Source organism: Tachyglossus aculeatus, chromosome 10 (genome assembly GCF_015852505.1).
Source record: "Tachyglossus aculeatus isolate mTacAcu1 chromosome 10, mTacAcu1.pri, whole genome shotgun sequence".
NCBI classification, from domain to species: Eukaryota; Metazoa; Chordata; class Mammalia; order Monotremata; family Tachyglossidae; genus Tachyglossus; species Tachyglossus aculeatus.
In genome coordinates, this window is record NC_052075.1 from 49,441,933 (window position 1) to 49,464,835 (window position 22,903).

The 22,903-nt window shown below is 62.1% G+C and overlaps 2 protein-coding genes across 2 annotated transcripts in view; one reads left to right on the forward strand and one right to left on the reverse strand.

Moving 5' to 3' along the window:
* Positions 1 to 2,839: 2,839 nt before the first annotated feature.
* On the forward strand, positions 2,840 to 8,807 carry C10H19orf81 (chromosome 10 C19orf81 homolog). Its single transcript, XM_038752497.1, is given in 7 exon segments — positions 2,840 to 2,861; positions 4,550 to 4,661; positions 4,952 to 5,019; positions 5,524 to 5,602; positions 6,009 to 6,129; positions 6,345 to 6,484; positions 8,481 to 8,807. Coding segments are annotated over 7 exon segments (738 nt in total). The 3' UTR covers positions 8,677 to 8,807.
* A 2,497-nt stretch (positions 8,808 to 11,304) lies between these two features.
* The window catches only part of SHANK1 (SH3 and multiple ankyrin repeat domains 1), a 42,016-nt gene continuing 30,417 nt past the window's right edge, over positions 11,305 to 22,903 (reverse strand). The window contains 11 exon segments of the mRNA XM_038752367.1: positions 11,305 to 11,834; positions 11,836 to 12,100; positions 12,653 to 14,895; positions 14,897 to 15,915; positions 16,129 to 16,225; positions 19,823 to 19,941; positions 20,551 to 20,613; positions 21,395 to 21,475; positions 21,713 to 21,848; positions 22,131 to 22,255; positions 22,623 to 22,705. Coding sequence (XP_038608295.1) covers positions 11,373 to 11,834; positions 11,836 to 12,100; positions 12,653 to 14,895; positions 14,897 to 15,915; positions 16,129 to 16,225; positions 19,823 to 19,941; positions 20,551 to 20,613; positions 21,395 to 21,475; positions 21,713 to 21,848; positions 22,131 to 22,255; positions 22,623 to 22,705 — 4,693 coding nt within the window. The 3' untranslated portion in view covers positions 11,305 to 11,372.

Below are 22,903 nucleotides of genomic sequence, written 5' to 3' on the forward strand. Positions count from 1 at the left end.
GTTCTAAGCGCTGGGGAGGTTACAAGGTGATCAGGTTGCCCCACAGGGGGCTCACAGTCTTCATCCCCGTTTTACAGATGAGGTCACCGTGGCCCAGAGAAGTCAAGTGACTTGCCCCAAGTCAACCAGTCGATAAGTGGCGGAGCCGGGATTAGAACCCACGACCTCTGACTCCCAAGCCCGGGCTCTTCCCACTAAGCCACGCTGCTTCTCCACGCGATGAGAGATATGAGAGACGGGCAGAGACGGGCCCACATGAGTGAGGGCCTGCTGGCCACTCTCCTCGCTGGCCACCTGATCATGTCCAGATGAATCCATCGTGGGCCTTTCCACCCGGTGGCTGGAGGGGAAGCCGGATCAGGGGCGGGGGGAGAGGGAGAGGGATCAATCAATCGTATTTATTGAGCGCTTACTGTGTGCAGAGCACTGTACTAAGCGCTTGGGAAGTACAAGTTGGCAACATATAGAGACAGTCCCTACCCAACAGCGGGCTCACAGTCTAAAAGATGGTCAGGTGCCTGGGTCCCTGAGAGGGGCAGGACTCCTGGGACCCTGGAGGGAATAGGAGCTGGGGTGGAAATCAATCAATCAATCATTTATTGAGCGCTTACTGTGTGAAGAGCACTGTACTAAGCGCTTGGGAAGTACAAGTTGGCAACATACAGAGACAGTCCCTACCCGACAGCGGGCTCACAGTCTAAAAGATGGTCAGGTGCCTGGGTCCCTGAGAGGGGCAGGACTCCTGGGACCCTGGAGGGAATAGGAGCTGGGGTGGAAATCAATCAATCAATCAATCAATCAATCAATCGTATTTATTGAGCGCTTACTGTGTGCAGAGCACTGTACTAAGCGCTTGGGAAGTACAAGCTGGTAACATAAAGCCCGGAGGAGGGGGCCACTGGGAGGAAGGAAGAAAAGTGGGTGGGAAGCCGGCCACTTGGGTCCAAGGAGGAAAGGGGGTCTGGGGCTGGATCCGTACCCCCTTTCCCCCCCATCCCCACCCCCACCCCCATCCCACTGCAGCTCTGACATCATTTCTGGCCTGGAAGGAACTTGCTGACTCGGGCATTGTGTCAGCGCCCGGGCCCGGGGCCAGGGGAGGGCTAGGGACAGAGACAGAGAGACACAGAGAAAAGGGATGTAGAGAAATAGAAAGAGACGGAGAGCAAAGCCTGGGGAGGGAAATGGGAGACTAGTTGGAGAGTGGGGAAGGGCGGGGGGACCTAAAAGGAAATGCCAGCACTCCTTTGCCCCTCGCCCATCCTAGGCGTGTCTTCTCCTGAAAAGTTTCCCTAAACAGGGGCAACCTCCCTCACTCCCCTCTAGCCCGTGTCCCTCCTATTGTCTCTAGCCTCCATCCTCCTAGTGAAGGAGGATGAAGGACAAGTGGGTTCCCTTCACCCCTCTACACCCACCCCCCCCAGCCCCTGCTGACTGCCCACCCCGAGGTGGAAAGTGGGCTGGGGCCCCAGGAAAACCGTGGGGGCAGCCCAAACTCGACTCCCGGGGATTTCCCGCCTCTTCCCAGTGGGCCATGTTCTTCTCCTGAGATCTGGATGACCAGCCTTCTGAATCCCCTCAGCTTTTCCACATTCATTCATTCATTCATTCAATCGTATTTATTGAGCGCTTACTGTGTGCAGAGCACTGGGCTAAGCGCTTGGGAAGTCCAAGTTGGCAACATCTGCAGACGGTCCCCACCCAACAATGGGCTCACAGTCTAGACGGCGGAGACAGAGACCAAACCAAAACATATTAGCAGAATAAAATAAATAGAATAAATATGTACAAGTAAAATAAATGGAGTGATATATAATAATATGATAACAATATAACATGATATATAATAATATATTATTATATATAATATTATATATTATTATATATGTTATATTATTATACGTTATTTTATATTATTATATTATTATATGTTGAGAGAAGCAGCGTGGCTCAGTGGAAAGAGCCCGGGCTTTGGAGTCAGAGGTCATGGGTTCAAATCCCAACTCCGCCACTTGTCAGCTGGGTGACTTTGGGCAAGTCACTTCACTTCTCTGGGCCTCAGTTCCCTCGTCTGTCAAATGGGGATGAAGACTGTGAGTCCCCCGTGGGACAACCTGATCACCTTGTAACCTCCCCAGCGCTTAGAACAGTGCTTAATAAATGCCATTATTATTATTATTATTATTATGTTGCCAACTTGTCCTTCCCAAGCGCTTAGTACAGTGCTCTGCACACAGTAAGCGCTCAATAAATACGATTGAATGAATATTCGCCCATCGTCCCCTCTCCCTTTCCGGGTTTTTCTGATCCCGGGCCCCCTTCCTTCCTTCATCCCTTCCAGGGCGCGCTCGAACCGTTGGGCGAAGCCCTGCGAGGCCGTTGCTGAATTTCTGCCCGGCAACAGATGACGACACGGATGCTCTCCGCTCTCTGATTGGCTGGCCCGCACAAGGGAGGCTCGGTCTTAAGAAGCGGTGGAGGGAAGCGGGGAGCGTCGAGGACTCGGGGAGAGGTGTGAAGTCCGAGATTCATTCATTCAGTCGTATTTATTGAGCGCTTACTGTGTGCAGGGCACTGTACTAAGCGCTTGGGAAGTACAAGTTGGAAGCATATAGAGACGGTCCCTACCCAACAACGAGCTCACGGTCTAGAGGGGGAGACAGACATTAATACAAATAGATAAAACAATAAATTACAGATATATACAGATAGATACATAGGTGCTGTGGGGAGTCATCCATTCAATCGTATTTATTGAGATTGATCCCATGGCCGACGGACACCAAGGCCCCGGGCTCGGAGTTTGGGGAGTATTCAGTAAGACGAGGGCATCGCCTACATGAAATCGACCCCCGGTCCACGTCCTTCCCCTGGCCTGGAATAATAACAATAATAATAATAATTTCCCTCCCCACATCCGCCAAGCAAGCTCTCTTCCTCCCTTCAAGGCCCTACTGAGAGCTCACCTCCTCCAGGAGGCCTTCCCACACTGAGCCCCCTCCTTCCTCTCCCCCTCGTCCCCCTCTCCATCCCCCCGTCTTACCTCCTTCCCTTCCCCACAGCACCTGTATAGATGTATATATGTTTGTACATATTTATTACTCTATTTATTTATTTATTTTACTTGTACATATCTATTCTATTTATTTTATTTTGTTAATATGTTTGGTTTTGTTCTCTGTCTCCCCCTTCTAGACTGTGAGCCCACTGTTGGGTAGGGACCGTCTCTATATGTTACCAACTTGTACTTCCCAAGCGCTTAGTACAGTGCTCTGAACACAGTAAGCGCTCAATAAATACAATTGATTGATTGATTCCTCTCCCCCTCGTCCCTCTCTCCATCCCCCCCGCCTTACCTCTTTCCCTTCCCCACAGCACCTGTATATATGTTTGTACATCTTTGTTCTATTTATTTTATTCTGTTAATATGTTTTGTTTTGTTGTCTGTCTCCCCCTTCTAGACTGTGAGCCCGCTGTTAGGTAGGGACCGTCTCTATATGTTGCCAACTTGTACTTCCCAAGCGCTTAGTACAGTGCTCTGCACACAGTAAGCGCTCAATAAATATGATTGATTGATTGATTGATTGCTCTCCCCCTCGTCCCTCTCTCCATCCCCCCGCCTTACCTCCTTCCCTTCCCCACAGCACCTGTATATATGTATATATGTTTGTACATATTTGTTCTATTTATTTTATTCTGTTAATATGTTTTGTTTTGTTCTGTCTCCCCCTTCTAGACTGTGAGCCCACTGTTGGGTAGGGACCATCTCTATATGTTGCCAACTTGTACTTCCCAAGCGCTTAGTACAGTGATCTGCACACAGTAAGTGCTCAATAAATACGATTGAATGAATGAATGAATAGTAATGATGGCATTTATTAAGCGCTTACTATGTGCAAAGCGTTGGGGAGGTTACAAGGTGATCAGGTTGTCCCATGGGGGGCTCACAGTCTTCATCCCCATTTTACAGATGAGGGAACTGAGGCCCAGAGAAGTGAAGTGCCTTGCCCAAAAGTCACACAGCTGACAATTGGTGGAGCCGGGATTTGAACCCCTAATCTCTGACTCCAAAGCCTGGGCTCTTTCCTCTCAGCCACGCTGCTTCTCCAATGCCCTTGCTCCACACATCCGCCAAGCTAGCTCTCTTCCTCCCTTCAAAGCCCTACTGAGAACTCACCTCCTCCAGGAGGCCTTCCCAGACTGAGCCCCCTTTTTCCTCTCCTCCCCCCCAGCCCTACCTCCTTCCCCTCCCCACAGCACCAGTATATATGTACAGATTTATTACTCTATTTTACTTGTACATATTTACTATTCTATTTATTTTGTTAATGATGTGCATCTAGCTTTAATTCTATTTGTTCTGACGATTTTGACACCAGTCTACATGTTTTGTTTTGTTGCCTGTCTCCCCCTTCTAAACTGTGAGCCCGTTGTTGGGTAAGGACCGTCTCTATCTGTTGCCGACTTGTACTTCCCAAGCGTTTAGTACAGTGCTCTGCACACAGGAAGCGCTCAATAAATACGAATGAATGAATGACACTGGAAAGAGTCAACTCCTACCATTTAGTCCCACTTACCTCAGGGATCCGGGGCCCGGTTCTCACACTTCCTCATTCCCCCTAATCCATTTGAATTTTTTCGGGTTCGCTTTCCTTGGAGGGGTAAGGTGAATGGCCTGGGACTATTTGAGAGGATCTGAGAGAATTGGGCTGGTGGGGGGGTGCAGAGCGAAAGATTTGGGGGAAGGTGGGAACAGTTGAGGGAGTTTGGGAAGAGAGGAAGGAAGGTCCGTTGGATCTGTGAAGGATAGCTAGAAGTGGTCTGAGGGGATAAAGAATCTCGAGAGGCCCTGAAGGAAGCTGTGGAGGTTGGGTATTGTAGGCGACTTTGGAGTGGTTTGGGAGACTTAGGGAGACTGGAAAGGCATCTCAGGATTCTGTTCTCTCTTTAGGATGCATTCAGACGAAATTCCGGAAGAATCCTCCTCAAGGGGCAGCATGAGTGGGTGCAAGGAGACAGGTAAAACTGGAAGATCTCTGTGAACTTGGGGAAGTGGAGAAACTGGAAATTAGGGGCCTGAGGAAACTGGGCATGGCAACTGGGAACATCCTAGAGGAACTGGGACTGGAGCCTAGTATAAATGGAAGTTGGGGACTGGGAAAAACTGAGGGAATGGGGGACTAGTGATGGCGGGGGAGAAACTGGAGGAACTGGGAATCAGAAATTGGTGGAGCTGAAGGAGTTAAGGGAATGATCAGTGGAGGCTACGGAAAATGAGAGTATGGGGCTGAGAATGCAGGAGGTCCTGGGAACAGATGGACTGGGGGGACTGGAAATGGAGAACTGGGCATCAGACTGGGAAGAGTGAAAGAAATGGAACCTGGCAAACATAGCAGGTGCTGGTCAAGTTTAGGCTCCCTTCTCCCAATCACTCAACTCCTCATTTGATGCCCTCCAGGATTCTTATAATGCCCCAAACAAATTTTCCCATTCCCCCTTTCCTAAACCCTTTCTCTCTGCCAGGGAGCCCCCTGTTTGGTCTGGAGACCCTCAAGAAGTTGCAGGCTCACAATCTGGGGAAAGCCGCCTCTCTCAAGTCTTCGTGAGTGACCCCGGTTATTGGATTCCAGTTTACCTGGTTCTCCTGGATCTTAAAGACTTCTCCTGGACACTCCCCCCTCTTACTATAGTTTCCTTTCACCTGTCTCAATAATAATGATAATAATGATATTTGTTAAGCGCTTACTATGTGCCAAGCACTGTTCTAAGCGCTGGGATGGATACAAGATTATTAGGTTGTCCCACTTGGGGCTCACAGTCTTGATTCCCATTTTACAGATAACTGAGGCCCAGAGAAGTTAAGTGACAAGCGGCGGAGCCAGGATTAGAACCCATGATCTCGGACTCCCAAGTCCGGGCTCTTTCCGCTAAGCCACGCTGCTTCTCGTGTACCCCTCTCGTGTTCCCACCTGGGCATCCTTTTTGTTCTGTTTCTTCCTACCCTCTAGAAAACAGCACCTCCACCAGATGATCGCCGAGTACGAGGCTCTGGACCAGGAGCTCCCGTGTATTCGCAAATTCCCCAAGCCACCGACTGCCCAGCCACTCTGCCTCTGCCTGGAGACGGCGGTAAGGTCCCCCCCCCCGTCCCCATCTCGAACTCCAACCTCGCACCCACCGCTCGGCTGGTGACGGCAGTCAGGACGCCCAAATCTCGGAAGGCCCCCGAGAGAGTTCTGCCCCCAAATCCTGACTTCCAACCCTGGCCCTGCTGCACACCCACCTTTCCCAAGACGCTCCCTTGACCCCGTCGCCATGACCACTTAACCCCTGCTTTCTCTCAGCCTGAGGCTGATCTGACCCACCTGGACGTGCTGGCCGCACTGAATGAAGAGCTGCCCGAGGCCTTGGAGAGCGGCCGTGTGAGCAGCATTCGTTTCGAGAACCTGAACGTGATCTGTGGCACAGCCGGACGCCGGGACAGGTAGGGGTCCGGTGGGGTGGCCGCGCGGCGACCCGAGAGAGAATCTGCTCTGGGACCCCTCGGTTATCAATGACCGAGTGCCCACTCGGTCACTGCAGTTTGAGTGACACATCGGCGACCGGAAGCGACGACTCAGTAACCTGAGAGTCTGTTCACTGATGAAAATACACATAATAATGGTTTTCTGGGGTAGATACAATTAGATCATCACGGTCCCTGTCCCTCGTGGGGGGGTCACGGTTTAAGAGGCAGGGAGAGTAGGTATTTTAATCCCCATCTCGCAGGTGAGAAAACTGAGGAGCAGAGAAGTTCAAAGACCTGTCCAAAATCACATGGCAAGTGGCGAAGGCAGGATTTGAACCTGGGTCTGCTGATTTCCATCCTGTGCTCTATCCCCGAGGCCGCGCTTGCTTCTCACTGATCACTAATAACTGATTATTCGGGTATCATTCGATCATTCAATCGTATTTATTGAGCGCTTACTGTGTGCAGAGCACTGGACTAAGCGCTTCGGAAGTACAAGTCGGCAACATATAGAGATGGTCCCTACCCAACAGCGGGCTCACAGTCTAGAAGTGTCAGAAGTATCAGGAAGTGTCTGCTTAATATCAGAGTGCGCACTCGGTGGCTGGAGATACTGATCTCCAGGAATGCCTGGGGAATGACACTGGAACTCAGTGACCTGGATGGCCGGCGTCAAGGACGAGGGGGTGACCAGTGACCACACATGGGGATCAGTCAGCAACTTGTGTGTGAGGGGTGGGGGGTCAACCAGTTGGAGAACCTCACCATGGGCAGCTTCATCTTCAACTACAATGGACACCGCTCTATAAACAGGAGTTGGGGGTGGTGAATGACAAATGTGTGATTGGGATGACCAGACATAGATGTGCCCAGGGGATGCCCAGGTACAGAGCCCGGTAAGGGGCTCCGAAAGGATCCATGGTGGAGAGGCACTTAAGCCGGGGTCTGTAGCGAGGACACCCAGAAGGGAAGCGGCATGGCCTAATAGAAAGAGTCCAGGACTGGGAACCAGGGCGCCTGGTTCTAATCCCAGCTCCGCCACTTAATAATAACCTGGGTATTTGTTAAGCGCTTACTATGTGCCACGCACTAAGCGCTGCGGAGGATACAAGGTAATCAAGGTTGTCCCATGTGGGGCTCACAGTCTCATCCCCATTTTACAGATGAGGGATCTGAGGCCCAGAGAAGTGAAGTGACTTGCCCAAAGTCACACAGCTGACAAGTGGTGGAGCCGGGATTAGAACCCGTGACCTCTGACTCCCAAGCCCGGGCTCTTGCCGCTGAGCCACGCTGCTTCTCCAAGAATAATAATGATGGCACTTATTAAGCGCTTACTATGTGCAAAGCACTGTTCTAAGCGCTGGGACGGTTACAAGGTGATCAGGTTGTCCCACACGGGGCTCACAGTCTAAATCCCCATTTTACAGGTGAGGTAACTGAGGCCCAGAGAAGTTAAGTGACTTGCCCCAAGTCACACAGCTGACAAGTGGCGGAGGCCGGATTTGAACTCGCGACTCTGCCTCCAAAGCCCGGGCTCTTTCCCACTGAGCCACGCTGCTTCCCAAGGGCTTAGTCCAGAGTGCTCTGCACACACTGCACTCTTGCCAGCTGTGTGACCTCGGGCAAGTCACTTCCCTTCTCCGGGCCTCAGTTTCCTCAACTATGAAATAGAGGTGAAAGACCCATTCTCCCTCATTTGATTGTGACCACCCCACACACACAACAAACCCACACAAGCCCCCGGGTGTGGGTCGGAGACTGGGCCTGAGCCGATTGTATCGGATCTGCCCCACGAGCCTGGCACGTGGAAGGGGCCTGCAACTATCGCGACGATGATGGTGATGCTGATTAAAAGGGGCCTGGCGAGTAGCTGGGGTGGAGGGGGAGAGAGAGAGAGAGAGCTCAGAGCGACGGGGGGTGGACGGAGAAGTGGGAGCGTCGAGGCGGGCCCGCTGACCCGGCGCCCCGGCAGGTGGCTGATCACCGTGACGGACTTCCAGGCGCGCTCCCACCTGCTGCGCTCGGGTCTGCGCCTGCTTGGGGAGCCTCACCCCCTCACCCGGCACGACGAGACGCAGCTGAGCGATTACCGCCTGTACCTGCGCCGGGCGCTGGCCCGCCGTCGCCTGCTGGAGGCCCTAGGGGCCAGCCAGGCCCCGGAGGACTGAAGGGCCCCGCCGCCGCCGCCGCCGCCGCACGTGCTCACGAAGAGGCCCGGCGGGGAGGCCGACGTTCCCAGAAAGGAGGCAGGGCCGGCTCGGGGTAGATACTGTGAGTTTAATTATAAAGAATGACCCGATACAAAAGCCATCTCTCTGCAAAAGAGGGGCGGGGGGGCTGGGGATCCGGGCGCCAGGGGCCCTTCCCCCCCACTCACCCGCCCCCGGGGGTTTGGCACTGACGAGGAGGAGGTGGTGGTGGAGGAGGAGGAGGAGGAAGAGGAGGAGGAGGAAAGTTGAGGCATGGGGGAAAAATGCCTACCCCCAGGGACGAGGGATACAGGCGCCCTGTCCCATCATCTCCGCCTTCCAGCCCCACCCATCCCCTCTCAAGCTTCCAGAGGCATTTTTCCTCCAGGACCCAGGCACCCTAGCTAGGCAACCTGCCCCCGTCCCACCCCCACATCCCCCCTCAAAGGGCCAGACATCCCGTTCCGGGCTCCGACTCCTCTTCCGCTCCTAACAAGGGACCCATTCGTCCTACTGTTGTGACCGCCGCCGCCATCCTTCTGGAGGACTCAAGCATTCCTAGCTCCCTTCTCAGCCTTCCTCGGGAACTCGGGCATCCTCAACCTCAGCCCTCGCTTCACACCTCTCCCTCGTTCCCTCCCCGCTGCCCATCCCTCAATCTAGGAGTCCAACCCAGTCCCGTGCAGCCCTTCCCGGTGGGATCCGGGAGACCGGACCCTCACCCCCGGCTTCCCCCCCTTAAGTACCTTTTGACTGGGGAGGGTTGGGGTGAGCCCCCTCCCCGGCCCCGCCCTTTGGAAGACAATTCTTCGGGTTTTTATTTTAGGGTTTTTTTTGTGTTTGGTTTTTTTTGTATTTTTTCCATATCCTCTGCCCCGTGTTCCCATCCCCGCCTCCCTTTCCCAGCCCTACCTTCCCCTAGGTTTCCCCACCTCCCCCAGGCGGTGCCCATCCGGAATTGACAAGCCCTTGATAGACAGACACCACACCGTCCCCCGGGGGTGGGGAGAACGGACGGAAAAGGAGGAATGGATTCCCCGCGACCCCCGCCCCCCCCAATAACCCGCAGATCCCTGACGTGATGAAGGAGGGGACTGGGAGCCCCCTCCCATGGACGGAGTGGCCCCAGGGACCAGCAGGGAGGGGCCGGGGTGGGAACGATGCCAGGGGAGGTCGGGGGTGGGTGGGTGGGGGCTCCTTTCTTTGGCAGGTGATTGGGGCGGGGGGTGGGGGCGAAGAGGAGGGATCCATTTTATCCCACCCCCAACACTGAGGAGTGTCTTCGGGATGGTGGGGGGGAGCTGATGGGAGGGTGGCCATTTTTGAGAGGGAGGGGATAGGTGTCGGTGTCCCTCCGCCATCCTTCCACTCCCCATTTCCCAGCCTACAGGCCTGGAAAGGTAGGTGGGGGGAAGCCGAGGGAAGGCGGGGTGAGGCGGCGGCGATCATGCAAGGGTGAGCGGGTGAGCGTGCGAGACAGAGAAAGAAGAAAGGCGTGCAAGGGAACGGGTGAGAAACAGAGCTCGTGTGAAAGTAAGAAAATAGCAAATGGGAGGGGAAAGACGGGCAAGAAAGATGCAGGCCAGAGGGAGGGAGGGTAATGAATTGCAGAGTTGAAGAGTAAGTGTATACTAGAGAGCAAGAGCGTAAGCTTGCATAACCAGAGTGGAGGTGAACGCACGTGCAGGTTGGTAAGAGCTCAACGGTGCCAAGAGCACAACCCTAAGGCGAAGCGCGTGTGCGAGTGTCTGAGAAAAAGGGCAGGTGTGCAAGAGCCAGCGTATACGAGAGCGTGGATCAGTGTGCAAAACAGCGGCCCAGGGAAGGGTGATTGGGCGTGCAAAGGAGCGTGCAGAGGGAGTGTGCAAAGAGGCGTGCGAGTGGGTTGGGGGGGAATAGAGGCGTGCGAGGGCGCAGGGGGAGAGGCCTAGCAACCGGCTAGGAGAATCGGGAAGGAGCAAGGAGACAGGGAGGGTCCCGGGGAGAGACGGAAGGAGGGAAGGAGGGGTCGAGGGAGCCGGGGCAGGAAATCACGGAGGGAAATGCTGGGGTGAATCAAAGAGGAGAGGGAGAGTCTCTGAGGAGGGGGGACTCCAAAGTTTTACGGGGAGGGGGGCCACGGAGGCACGGGGAGTTTGGCAGAAACGTTGTGGGGGAGGTCAGTGGGAAGGAGGGAGGTGTTTGGTAGAATTAAGGGTCGGCAGGCACGAGCCCCCCAGCTCCCCCGGACATCCGTCCTCGCCCCCCTCCTCTCCACTTCCCGGTCCTCCACTGCCTCAGGAGCCTCCGCATCCCCCTTCACCCCCCGACCATTGCGGTTCCAGAACGTCTCCGGTGCCCCCCACCCACCCCCCGGTCCCCCCACCCCACCCCCCGGTCCACCCCCTGCCCCAGGTTCCTGGTACCCACCCTCATCCCACCCTGCTGAGTCCTAAGCAGCAACGTCGACGTCCTCTGCGCAGCCCCCGCCTCCGGTGTGGGGACCGTCCGAGGGTGGGGCGGGGGACAGTCCAGTCTCGGCGGCGGCGGCGGCGGCAGCGCGCGAGGGGGAGATGGAGTCCGTCCGGGGACCCCCCGCGGGGTCCCGGAGATGGGGGGGGGGGGGGGGGGGGCGCGCGTGTCCGTGTCCGGGGTCCCCCCCCCCCACCGCCTGCCGCCCGGGGGGAGGGGCTGGATCACCTCTCCAGGAAGAACTTGAGTGCTCGGTCGATGTTCATGCGGTGGCCGACCCGCGTGACGCCCAGATCCACGTAGTCCTCCTTGGTCAGGGCGGGCAGGTGGGAGCCGTCGATCTCGTGGTCCAGGAAGCGGGCCCGGTGCTCGGACAGGCCCAGCCACTCCAGCCAGTCGGCCACGTCGAACTTGGTCCAGAAGCCCAGCGGCTTGGCCCCGAACGGCTTGTCCGGCGGCAGGGTCAGCAGGCGGGTGGGCGACAGGGACCGGGCGCTGACGGCGGCGGCGGCGGCGGCTCCCAGCCCGGCGGGCGACGGCACGAAGACCGGGGCGAAGGGGTCTCCGGCCACCCCGGCCGGGCCGGCCCCGGGCCCGCCGCCCCCGCCGGTGGGGGAGCCCCGCAGGTCGAACAGGCCCGGGTAGAGCGGGGCGGAGGGCAGGATGGGCAGGGAGGAGGGCCGGGGGGGCGGGGCTGACCTTGTGGTCCGAGGGGGGCAGCAGGGACGGGCTGGGGGCCCGGCGGAGCAGCGGGGGCCGCATGTCGAACTCCACGCCCTGCAGGTGCCGCCCGGGGCCCCCGCCGGGGGACGGGGCGCCCCCGCCCGGCCCCGACGACGGCCCCGGGGGCGGGGGCGGCGGCGGCGGGGGCGGCGGCGGCTTCGGCCAGCTCTGGAAGAGGCTGCTGACCGGAGGCTTGGACAGGAGCGAAGACGGGGGGTCGTCGGAGAGCCTGGGTGGGGAGAGGACAGAGCTTCCTGGGATGGAGGGAACCAGTCTGGGCCGCCCCCCAAGCCCACCTGTAATAATAACGGTGGTATTTGGCGTTAAGTGCTTACTATGTGCAAAGCACTGTTCTAAGCGCTGGTGGGGGGGCTACAGGGTGATCAGGTTGTCCCACTTGGGGCTCACAGTCTGAATCCCCGTTTTCCAGATGAGGTAACTGAGGCACCGAGAAGTTAAGTGGCTTGCCCAAGGTCACACAGCTGACAAGCGGCGGAGTCGGGATCGAACCCATGACCTCTGACTCCCGAGCCCTCGCTCTTTCCAATCAATCGTATTTACTGAGCGCTTACTATGTGCAGAGCACTGTACTAAGCGCTTAGTACACTGAGCCACGCTGCTTCCCCAGGGCTTCGCACGCAGTCAGCGCTCAATAAATACAACTGAATGAATGAACGAACGGTTTCCGGCTGCCCAGCCATGGGCCCACCCCCCCAACCCCTTCCCGCCCAGAGTCAAGGCGATCGGGCCTCGTGCCCCGCCCGGCCTCGTCCCTTCTCACCTCTGCCGCTGCAGGGAAGCCGTGCGGTCGGGCACGTAGCTGGGGGGCTCGGGGCCTTCCCCGCCGGCCGTGCCACCCCCTGTCCCGGCCCCGGGGGCGGGTCCGGCGGCGGGGGCCGTGCCGCCCCGGGCCCAGGGCAGGGCCCCGCCGGCCGCCCCGCCGAACTGCTGCAGCTTGGAGCTGAGCTCGCTGATGATGCTGGCCTTGACCGAGGCCAGGGCCGAGGCGGCGGCCATGGCGGGCGACGGCGGGGCCGGGGGCAGGGGCGGGCCCGGGCCCTCCTCCCAGGGCAGGAGCTTGCGGGGCAGCGAGGAGGAGGAGGCGGCGACGACGACGGGGGGCGCGGGGAGGGGCGCGGGGACCGGCCCGACCTCCGGCTCCCCCAGGGCCAGCAGCCCCTCGCCCCCGGCCCCGGCCCCGGTGACCGAGACCGTGTGGCTGGTGGCGGTGGCCACCTCCCGCAGGCCCCCCGGGGCCGGCCGCAGCGGGCCCGCCAGGCCGGCCCGGGCCCGCAGCTTGGGGGCGTAGGCGACCCCGACCCCGACGCCGCCCCCGAAGGCCTGGCCGTCCAGGTAGGCCACGTAGGTGTCGAGCAGGTCCGGCCCCCCGATCCCGCCGCCCCCCTCGGCGGACAGGCTGCTCAGGGTGGAGGCGCTGCTGATGGTCTCCAGCGGGTGGTCGCTGCTGCTGCGGCTGTCCACCTCCTCGATGCCGGAGTCCGTGCCGGCCGGGGGCTCCGGGGCGGCGGCCGGGGGCTCCGGGCCGGGGGCCGGGGGCTGGGCGGCGTCGCCGGCCGGGGCGGGGAGGGGCCCCGCGCCCCCGCTGCCCTGGGTCAGGGTGGCCACCTCGCTGTCGTAGGACGTCAGGCTGGACGCGGTGGAGTCCAGGGTGGCCGGGGCCGGAGGGGCGGCGGCGGCCGGGCCGGCGGAGGCGGGGGGCGGCGGAGGGCCGGCGGCCGGGGGCTCGGGCAGGGGGTGCGGAGGCCCGGGGGTCAGCGGCGACTCGGGCTTCTCGAAGCTGTTGGAGAACTCGAGGGGCGGCGGCAGCGGCTCGGAGAAGAGGAACTCGCCGTCGTCCACGTCCACGGAGGGGGCCGGCGGGGGCAGCACGAGCAGAGGCAGCCCGTTCTCCTCGCCGGTGGCCCGGGGCGAGGTCAGGGGGCTCGGGGGGCCCTGCGGGCCGCGCCGCCGGGGGCTGGGCGGAGGGGGCGGCCCCCGCTCCCCGTCCTCCGGCCCGCCGGCCGGCCGGCCGCCCTCGCAGTTCTCCAGGAAGCGGACGTGCAGGGGCAGCCGCTCCGCCTCCTCGACGGCCCCACCGCCGCCGCCGCCGCCCCGCCAGCCTTTCCCCGTTGGGAGGGGGGCGTCAGGGCCCGGGCCCCCCAGCTGCAGCAGGAGCGGGCCGGGGGGCAGGCGGTGCAGCAGGGAGCGGCGGGCGGCGGGCGGGCTGCCGGCGGAGGGCTTCTCGGCCAGGCCCAGGCCCAGGCCCAGGCCCAGGCCCGGCGGGCGGTGGTAGCCCAGCTCCCGGCGGACGGGCTCCGGGGACGTGGCGCCCCAGAGCCGCAGGACCGGCTCCGGGGGCGGGGGCAGGGGGTGGTGGTGGAGGTGGGAGTGCGGGAGGTGATGCGGGTGGGCCGGCGGGGGCGGCGGGGGCGGCTCGTAGCGGGGCGACGGGGGCCGGGGCCCGCCGCCGCCCTCGGACGACTCCTTGAGGGCCCGCTCCCGGGCGGCCAGGGCCAGGCCCAGGGGCGACGTGGGGTCAAGGGCTTTGCCCGTCAGGGGGTGGACCAGGGGCCGCGGGGGCAGGAAGCTGGTGAAGGCGCTGATGCCCGCCGTGCCGCCCCCGTAGGGGCGGCCGGCCGCGTAGCCCCCGCCCCCGCCGCCCCCACCCAGGGCATAGCCGCCGCCGCCGCCGCCGCCGCCGCCCCCGGCCCCGCCGACCTCCAGCCGCAGGTAGGGCTCTCCCGAGAACATCCCCTCGTCGATCGACTTGGAGTGGCGCAGCCGGGGGCCGGGCGTGGCGGAGCCCCCGAAGCCGTCGGCCGCGGCCCCGTCCTCGTCGCCGACGTCGGTGGACAGGAAGAGGGCCGAGCGGCGGCGGGCCTCGCTGTGCCAGCCGGCCCCGACCCCGGCCCCGGCCCCGCCGCTCTCCCGCCGGGCCGCCCCCACCAGCGCCGCGCCGAACTGGCTGGTGAAGTCCAGGGTGGCCGGGCCCGGCGAGGCCGGGGGCAGCGGGGGAGGCCGGGGGGCAGCGGCGAGGCCGGGGGCAGAGGCGAGGCCGGGGGGCAGCGGCGAGGCCGGGCCCGGGGCGGGCTCGGGCGGGCCCGCGGGGGCCGGGCCGGGCGGGGGGCTCGGCGGCCTCGGTGCTGCTGCCCTGGCTGCTGCGCCCGCTGCTGCTGGTGGACGGGGCCTTGATGATGATGGTGGGGATGGGGATCGAATTCTTCTCCACCGGAGCGGGGCCGGACGGTGACCCCGTCGAGCCGCCCCCCTTCTGCGGCTCCCCCTCCACCTTGGTCTGCTTGACCAGCGGGCCCTTGCGCCCGCGGCCGGAGCGGGCCGGGACGTACATGGCCGCGCTGGACGCCCGAGGGGGCAGCTGGAAGTAGCGGAGGGCCGGCGACGGGGGGCCCCCGCCCAGGGAGACCGCGTGGTGGGAGGAGGCCGCGGCCGGCGAGGGGGAAGGGGCCGGGGGAGGGGGCGCCGGGAGACCGCCCCGCCAGCCCCGCAGGCTGGGCTGAGACCCCAGGGCCAGGCGGGGCGGGGGGTCGTCCGGGGAGCCCCCCGTCTCCATCTCCGGCGGGTGGGGCGGGTGAGCGTGGTGGTGGTAGTGGGAGGAGGAGGAGGAGGAGGCGGCGGCGGCGGAGGAGGCGGGCGGCGGGGGCTGCGAGGGAGCGTGGTGGTGGTGGTGGTGGTGGTGGTGATGGTGGTGAGGCGGGGCCCCGTGGTGGTGGGCCGCCGGGAGGGGGCTCGGCGGATGGTACAGGCCCTTATCCCGCTGCTCCCTTCCGGGGCCGGCCCCCCGGGGCTCGGGGGGCGGGGGCCCTCCGTCGAAGGAGGCGAGCGGGGAGGCGGTGGGCCCGGAGGGGCCTCCGCGGGGCGACGGGGTGTGGCGGCCCGAGGAGGAGGCCGGCGGGGTGCTGTACGGGGGCTCGGGGGGCGACGTGGTCGGGGGCGGGGGGATTTCCTCGGAGCCGGGCACCGACAGGCTGCGGCTGAACTTCATGACCGGGGGGGTCAGGTAGGGGCGTTCGTCCTCCGCGGCTCCTGACCGAGGGAATGGGGTGGGGGCGGGGGGGCAGGTCAAGCGGGGAGGAAGGTGCCCGCCGACTCCCTTTCGGACGGGTCCCCTCCCGATCCGGCGGGCACCAACCCCCAAGACGGGCTGCAGAGAAGGGTAGGCCGCTCCACCGGCCTACCCGCCTGCCCACCTGCCCACCCTCCCGTCCGCTCACCCTCCGGCTGGCCCGGAGAACTCACCGATCGACTTCTGCCTCAGCATGAGCCCGGGGCCCGGCGGCAGGTAGGAGGGCCGCTCGTAGTTGGCCGGGGAGCGGTGATGGGGGTCATAGCTGGACTGGGGGCGGGCCGGCGGGGAAGGCAACGGAGGAGAGGGCTAGTCAATCCCCGCCCTTCCTCCCCTCCGACCTCCGCACACGCCGCCGCCCCCTCCAACGCTCTCCGGGGCTCGCCCCAGTCACGGAGGAAGAGGAGGAGGGGGCGGCTGCCGCGGCTTACGTCCGAGGCTAGAATCGGAGGTTGGTGGCGGAGCAGGAGTGCGGAGGTAGCGATGCCCCCAGGGGAGGGGGGGATCTCTCTGGGGCTCCCCAGACCTTTCTGTCCAGGCCTCCCGGGGGGCAGGGGCGCAGAAGGGGGCAGAGAGACAGCCGGGCCCCGCCGCCCTTCAGCCGGTCCCTCAGTGTCAGAGCTGGGACCTCCCGGCCTCCGGACGGGCACAGAGCAAGAAGAGGGGGGAAAAGGAGAGGGAGGGGCAGCCTCGGTGCGTTGAGGGGGCAGCCTTGCCTCCCCTCAGTCATTCGCCCCGAGAGGGCTCCTCCCCCCTCCTCATCCAAAGGAGGAAAGGAGACCAAAGAAGAGAAGGTGAGAAGAACGGCAGGGAAAGAATGCCAGCGCAGGAGGCAGTCAAGGGCGACAGGAAGCGTCTGGAAGAGGCAGGGTTGGGGGGCAGGGAGCGTGGGGAGGGGCAGGGCAGGACTTACCGGTCCCCGGGACAAGGCAGGGAGGACGGGGAGGGTGGTGCAGGGGGCAGGAAGGGTGGAAGGAACCACCCCTCACACCCCTCAACCCCAAGGCCCAGGGGGGCCAGGGAAGGCCCCGGGGCGGGAAGCAGACATCAGGCCCTGAGAGAGACAATGGAGACGAGATTATGGCCGGGAGAAGGGGTGGGGAGGGGAGGAGAGGACCAGAGTTGGGGGCGGTGGAACAGGGGTAGGGTCCAGTCCTTACCGGTGGAGTCCAACAGTGCCTTAAGCAGGGAGAGCGGGCAGGAGAGACATGGGGACGGATGGGCTGGGGACAGCCTGGGGTGGGGGTGGGGGGCGGGTGCCCAGAGGGGGAATTAGCCTCAGAGCCTGAGGAGGGTGGGCTGAAGAGGGGAACCCTAAGGCCAGAGGTGGACAGGAGGGGAAAGGTCCAGGCGAGGAACTGCCTGGCCCTTCCCCTGCCGCCCCCCAACATAGAGCACGGATGTCAGGTCTGACAACAGAGAAGAGAGGACCAAGGCCCTGGGGACCGAAGGGGTCCCCCGTGCTGGACAGGGCCCTGCTTTGAGCGGGGAGAGAAGATGAGGGAGCCAGAGGCCAGAGGCGGGAGATAGGGGTGGGGGGCGAAGGGCAACAAAGGAGAGATACTGAGGAGGTGAGGTTGAGAAGCTGAGGCTGCAGCTGCAGTTGATGCTTTCGCTGCTGCCAGACCGTTTCCCTTCCGCAGACCTGAGTGGGTCCTAGGATGAGAGGCTGACAGCAATCCCTGGGGTGGCAGAGGCCAGATTTGGGAGGTGGGGAAAGTCTCCTGGGGGCCTTGGAAACGGGGCTGTGCAGAATTGGCCATGGCCCAAGGGAGGAGAGCAGAGAGAGAGAGAACTGGGGAAGGGCTAAGAGGGAAGGAGGAGGCTGGGACTTGAGGGGGCTCAAGAAGCCAGAGGCAGCAGGCAGCCTGGATGAGAGGCTGAAAAGAAAATGCCAGCAAGGACAGATAGAGACCAAGGGGCACAGGGTGATGGGGTGGCTGGAGGGGGAGAGACACGACTAAGAGGGGACAGGATACTGAAAAGGGGGTGAGGAGACTGAGGGAGTGTGCAGGGTGGGGTGGGGGGAGTCCCCTCCCGGATCAGACCCCATTATCTGTGGAGAGGAGAGCTCCTGAACTATGGAGCTGGAGGAGAGGAAGGGGAGAAGACAGGAAGAGACAGGAGAGGAAGCGGAGGGCTTGCAGCCAGCCCTACGACAAGTCCCAGAACCTGCAGCCTCCAGGAGGCCCAGGTCCACGTGGGGCCAAAACAGACTCTGGGTGGTCCCTTGGCAGGGAGGGGAAGGAGGGGAAAGTGCAGCACTTTGCCACCTGCACCGCAGCCCCAGCCCAAAATGGCAGGGATTCCCCCAAACTCGCTGGGTTCAGCTCTGACCCAACCCATCCCATTCGCCCAGGGCCCCCTGAATCAACTAGTCAGGAATGATGACGTTGCCATCGCAAACTCTTTGAAAACTGTTCATCTCCTGCCCAGAGGAAAAGCCATAGAGCAGGAGTGGCAGGATGATCCTGGTCCTGGACAGATCCCGGGGGCCAGATTTTCTCCCACCAAGAGTCAACCAGCCAATCGGTCCCCTAGGAGGTGAACTCTAGGAACCAACCATCTATCTTCCTGCCCCTGCCCCAGTCAACAGTCTCACCCAATAGCCCCAGCACTCAAGAACGGTATTTTAAGGAGCATTTAACCATGTGCCAAGCGCTAACCTGATGAGTCTTGGGCAAGGACAGAGGAGATGGTGGGAGGCAACAGAGGAAGAGACATTAAAGGGGCAAAGGGGCGGAAGGTAGCAGGAGACTGACATTAGAAGATACCACACCAGGGCTGGTGTCAGAGGCAATAGGAAGGGTCTGAAGAGGCAGGGAGACACGGACTTAGAGAAAGAGAGGCCGGGACCGTGGAACTCCGTGAGGGAGAGATATTGTGAGGCAGAGTGGGGGCGAAGACAGTGAGAGATGGGGAAAGGAGAGACTGAAGGAGGCATGAACAGGTGGCGAGAGACAGCGGTGCAGAAGGAAAGCCCAACCAAGGAAGAGAGTCGGTGACAAAGGTACATGTAAGTACACATACAAGCACGCGTGCATACAGAGAGAGAGAGAATGTGTGTGTACTCTATGCCCCAAAAGCTTCATCTGTACAAGACCTGGGACCCCTGATGCAGCCCGATACAGGCTGCTTGACTGACAGAGGGCCGAACCAAGTCTCTGGAAGAGACAGACAGACACAGAGATGGACAGACAGATACACACACAGACTGAGGGAGAGTGACAAGGAGGCCCACAGAGAAAGTCAAGCCCCGCACTGTCACCTCCGCCCCTGCAAGGAGGAGAGGAGCTTGAGTGACATACATAGCACGAGGGTCTCGGGTTGCTTGTTCCTTGAGCCCCGGGCTCAGCCGGGTTTAGTGCTGTGGGGCTCGGGGTAGACTCCTGCCAGTCTGTCACCCCGGGGCTCTAGTCTCCCGGGGGCACCCTGACGTGGTATCGTCAGGGTCTCCGAGATGAGCTCCGCTGGGCTCGCCCCAACTTTTTGACCGTGGGACCACTTGGCAGGGCTGAGGGGACACAGGTCAGGGAGAAGGCCGTTGACAAGGACGCACGACCTTGGGGCCGGAAGCACAGCCTGGGAGAGGGGACGGAGACGACGGATGACGGGGGAGGGTGGCTGTCGTCCAGAGAGACCTGGGAATGGAATGGGACGAGGGCCAAGGGAGATGGGTTCAAAGAGGAAGAAAGTGTGGAGGACATGAGGACTGGGGCAAAGGAGTCCGTGGCAGGAGATGGGAGCCAGCGGGCGTGTGGGGGGGATGTATGATGGAATCAGATGGTCAGCCAGGATCCAGACACGACCGGGGGAAGCTGGGGAGAGCCAGCCTTCCCCCTCTGGCCCCCTCCCCCCGGCCCTTACCTCAGTGGCGAAGAAGCTCTTGGTGTGGGGTTTGCCCAGAGAGGTGAGCCCACCCGGGCTGGGGCCCTCACTGGCACTGATGGTCTGCTGGGCAGCTGCGAGGATCTCGTCCAGTTTGTCTGCAGGGGAGATGCGGGGAGGGGCTGACCAAGGACTCCGGTTCTCTGCTTCCTAGTCACAGGGCCTCAGTCCTCCCATCCGCCACCCCCTTCCCTGCCCCCTCAAGCGAGATGGGGCAGAACAGAGCGGGAACCCCAGAAGGTCTGGAGGGGTGGACTTAGGGGGGACCGAAAGGAAGAGAAAGGACAGGGCGATGAGACGGGTCACTGTGAGGACAGAGTCGGGGGCCGGAGGGATTCTGGACCCCGGGAGACGAACCGTGGTGGGAGTGGGAACACTCGCCAGGTGGCTGGACCGTGGGCGATGGACTCTGCGGGGCAGAGGGGCCCGAGGACAGACCGTGAAGAGGAACACTGTGTGCAGGGGTCAGAGCGGGGAGCCGAAGCAGGCGATTAGCCGTAGGGGGCACACGGAGAGGGCTGAGCCCTCAGGACACAGCACACGGAGCAGGATGGTAGCAGGGGGACGGACAGAGGAGGGAGAGAGAGGGGACCGAAGACACGGCGGGAGTGGGGTGCGCGGGCAGGTGGACGGACAGACAGAGGGGCCCAGCGAAGCCCAGGTTGTCCGGGCAGAATCGGGGCGGGGGGCGAGAAGAGACCCCTTACTGAGCGCCATCTGGTAGACCGTCCGCTTCTTTTCCACGCTGGGCCCCGGGGGTGGCTCGTACTCTGCAGGCAAAGGACATGGGTGAGGACAGGGGCAGTGCCCCAGAGGCAAAGGAGGAGAGGAGAGAGACTGAGAGAGAGAGAGAGAGAGACTGAGAGAGAGAGTAAGAGAGAGAGAGGGTGGGGGTCCGCAGCAGGGGGTGGGGCCGTGCACTGAGGGGCCCAGGGCGAGAGATCGTCTGGGAAGGGGCAGGAAGGGGTGGGGGGACGGCAGGTCTGCCGCCGCCGAGGGGCCCTCCCCCGGAGCCCGGCCTGGGTCCCACTCACCGCTCTTCTTCTTCCAGGGGGAGACTAGCCGGGGGGAGTAGCAGAGGAGCCAAGAGTTAGGACATGAGGCGGAGGGGGAGACGGTTCCCGCCTCAGAGATGCCCCCTTCCCCTCCCTCTACCCTGGGGGGGTTCCTGGTGCCCTCTGAACCTCCCACATCTGCCCAGGGGCCTCAGGCTCTTTTGGAGAGACCCTGGCACTCACCTTCCTCCTACCAGAGGGAGGGATGGGGGAGGAGGAAGAGAGAGAGAGATAAAGAGAGAGAGAGACTGACTGGGAGACAGACAGAGACATGCAGAGACAGAGACAGAGAGAGACAGAGAGAGCAGAGCAGGATAGAGAAGGGCTGAGGCAGAGACAGGAGGCCTGAGACACAAACCAAGAGACAGATGCTGGGGAGGGGAGGGGCACAGAGAGGCGGACAAGACCCCTCGTCACTAACGTATCCCACACCACAGAGAGACGGCCCTTCCTCCCCCCCCCCCAGGACCCCGGCATCCTGTCCGCCCAGCCTCACCCATCTCCTCCAGCTCAGACGTCATGGACTTGGAGCGCAGGGAGATGGCTGGCGGGGGCAGACGCTTAGCCTGTTGTGGTGCTGGAAGGGTGAAAAGCGAGGGGGTTGGGTCACAGGCCGGCCCCATCACCGGCCCACCCACCACAGCCCACCCCACGTCAGCCGGGGCTCCAGGGGTCCCGGCTCAATGAGCCCATCTGACTGTAACCCTTCTGGGAAGGCAGGGTGGAGGGCAGGGCGGAGGGCCGGGCCGGGGCTGGGAGGGAAGCGGCGCGGGCCGGTCGGGGGGGCTGGTCCCCGGGGAAGTGGGGCGGGCACCTTTCTTGCGGGCGGCCTCCTCCATGTCCGGGTGCCGGGCCACCATGACTACTTTGACCATCAGCGTGTTGCCCCCCTGGCGGATCATGTTCACTACCTGCCGGTGCCCGACCTTCACCACGTTCTGGCCGTTCACCTGCCCACGCACATAATAATGACAGCATTTATTAAGTGCTTACTATGTGCAGAGCACCGTTCTAAGGGACGCTCATATCAGCTCGGGTCAGGGCCCTGGGTCCTATCGCCCGGCCCACTCTCCCCCCTGCCCTGAGGGAGGTGGGGCTGGGTCCCTTGGGTACTAGGGGAATCAGAGCTGTGGTCGGACCCCCGCCACCACCTCCCCCAAGCCCTGGGAGGAGAGTGGGGCCTGGGGAAGCTGGACCCCCCGCCCCAACCCTCTCGGGGCGCCCCGAGTCACCTCGATGAGGAAGTCTCCCATGCGCAGCCCCGCCCTCCAGGCGACACCCCCCTCATCCACGGACTCCAGGTACTGCAGGGCGGGGAAGGCCGGCGTTGGTGTGAACTCCTCGATGGGGGTCTGCGCTGCGGAGGGAGCGGGTAGGGTTACCGGGCCTGCCCCCCCATCCCCGACTCCACCGCACCCCGTGGGGTCAACCAGCGCTGCTCCTCCCCGCCGGGGGAAGGCACATGGTTGGTGTGGGAATCACCACTCTGTCTGGGCCTGCTGGGCCCTACCCGCTCGCCCGCCCCGGGACAGGAGGTCACACACGTGCCCCCCGCCACACACACACACAGACCAGGGCCACCCGTCACCCCAGATCCTCTTTCCCCACCGCTCCTATTTCCAGAGTCGGTACGTAAACTTTCCCCTTCTGCCCTCCCTCCTCCCCCGGCCCCCCGCTCCCGCCCGGGCCTGGCCCAGTTCGGCCTGATCTAGGCCGGTACTCACCCTTCGCCCCTCGCAGCACAAAGCCAAAGCCCTCACTGTCCTTTTTCTGCAGCAAAACCGTCTTCTCCTTAATGATATAGTCACTGGGGAGGAGCGGGGATGGGGCGGGAGAGAAGGGGTTGGAGGGGGGGAGATCTGAGACTCCCACTCCAGTAACCTTCCCCACCGCAGTGGACACACTCTCACACGCTCCCCAACCTCCACCCCTTTCCCTCTACTCACTTTGAAGTCCCACCTGGCCCGTCAGAGTCGGGAGGGGGCAAAGTTGGGAGGCTCGGCCT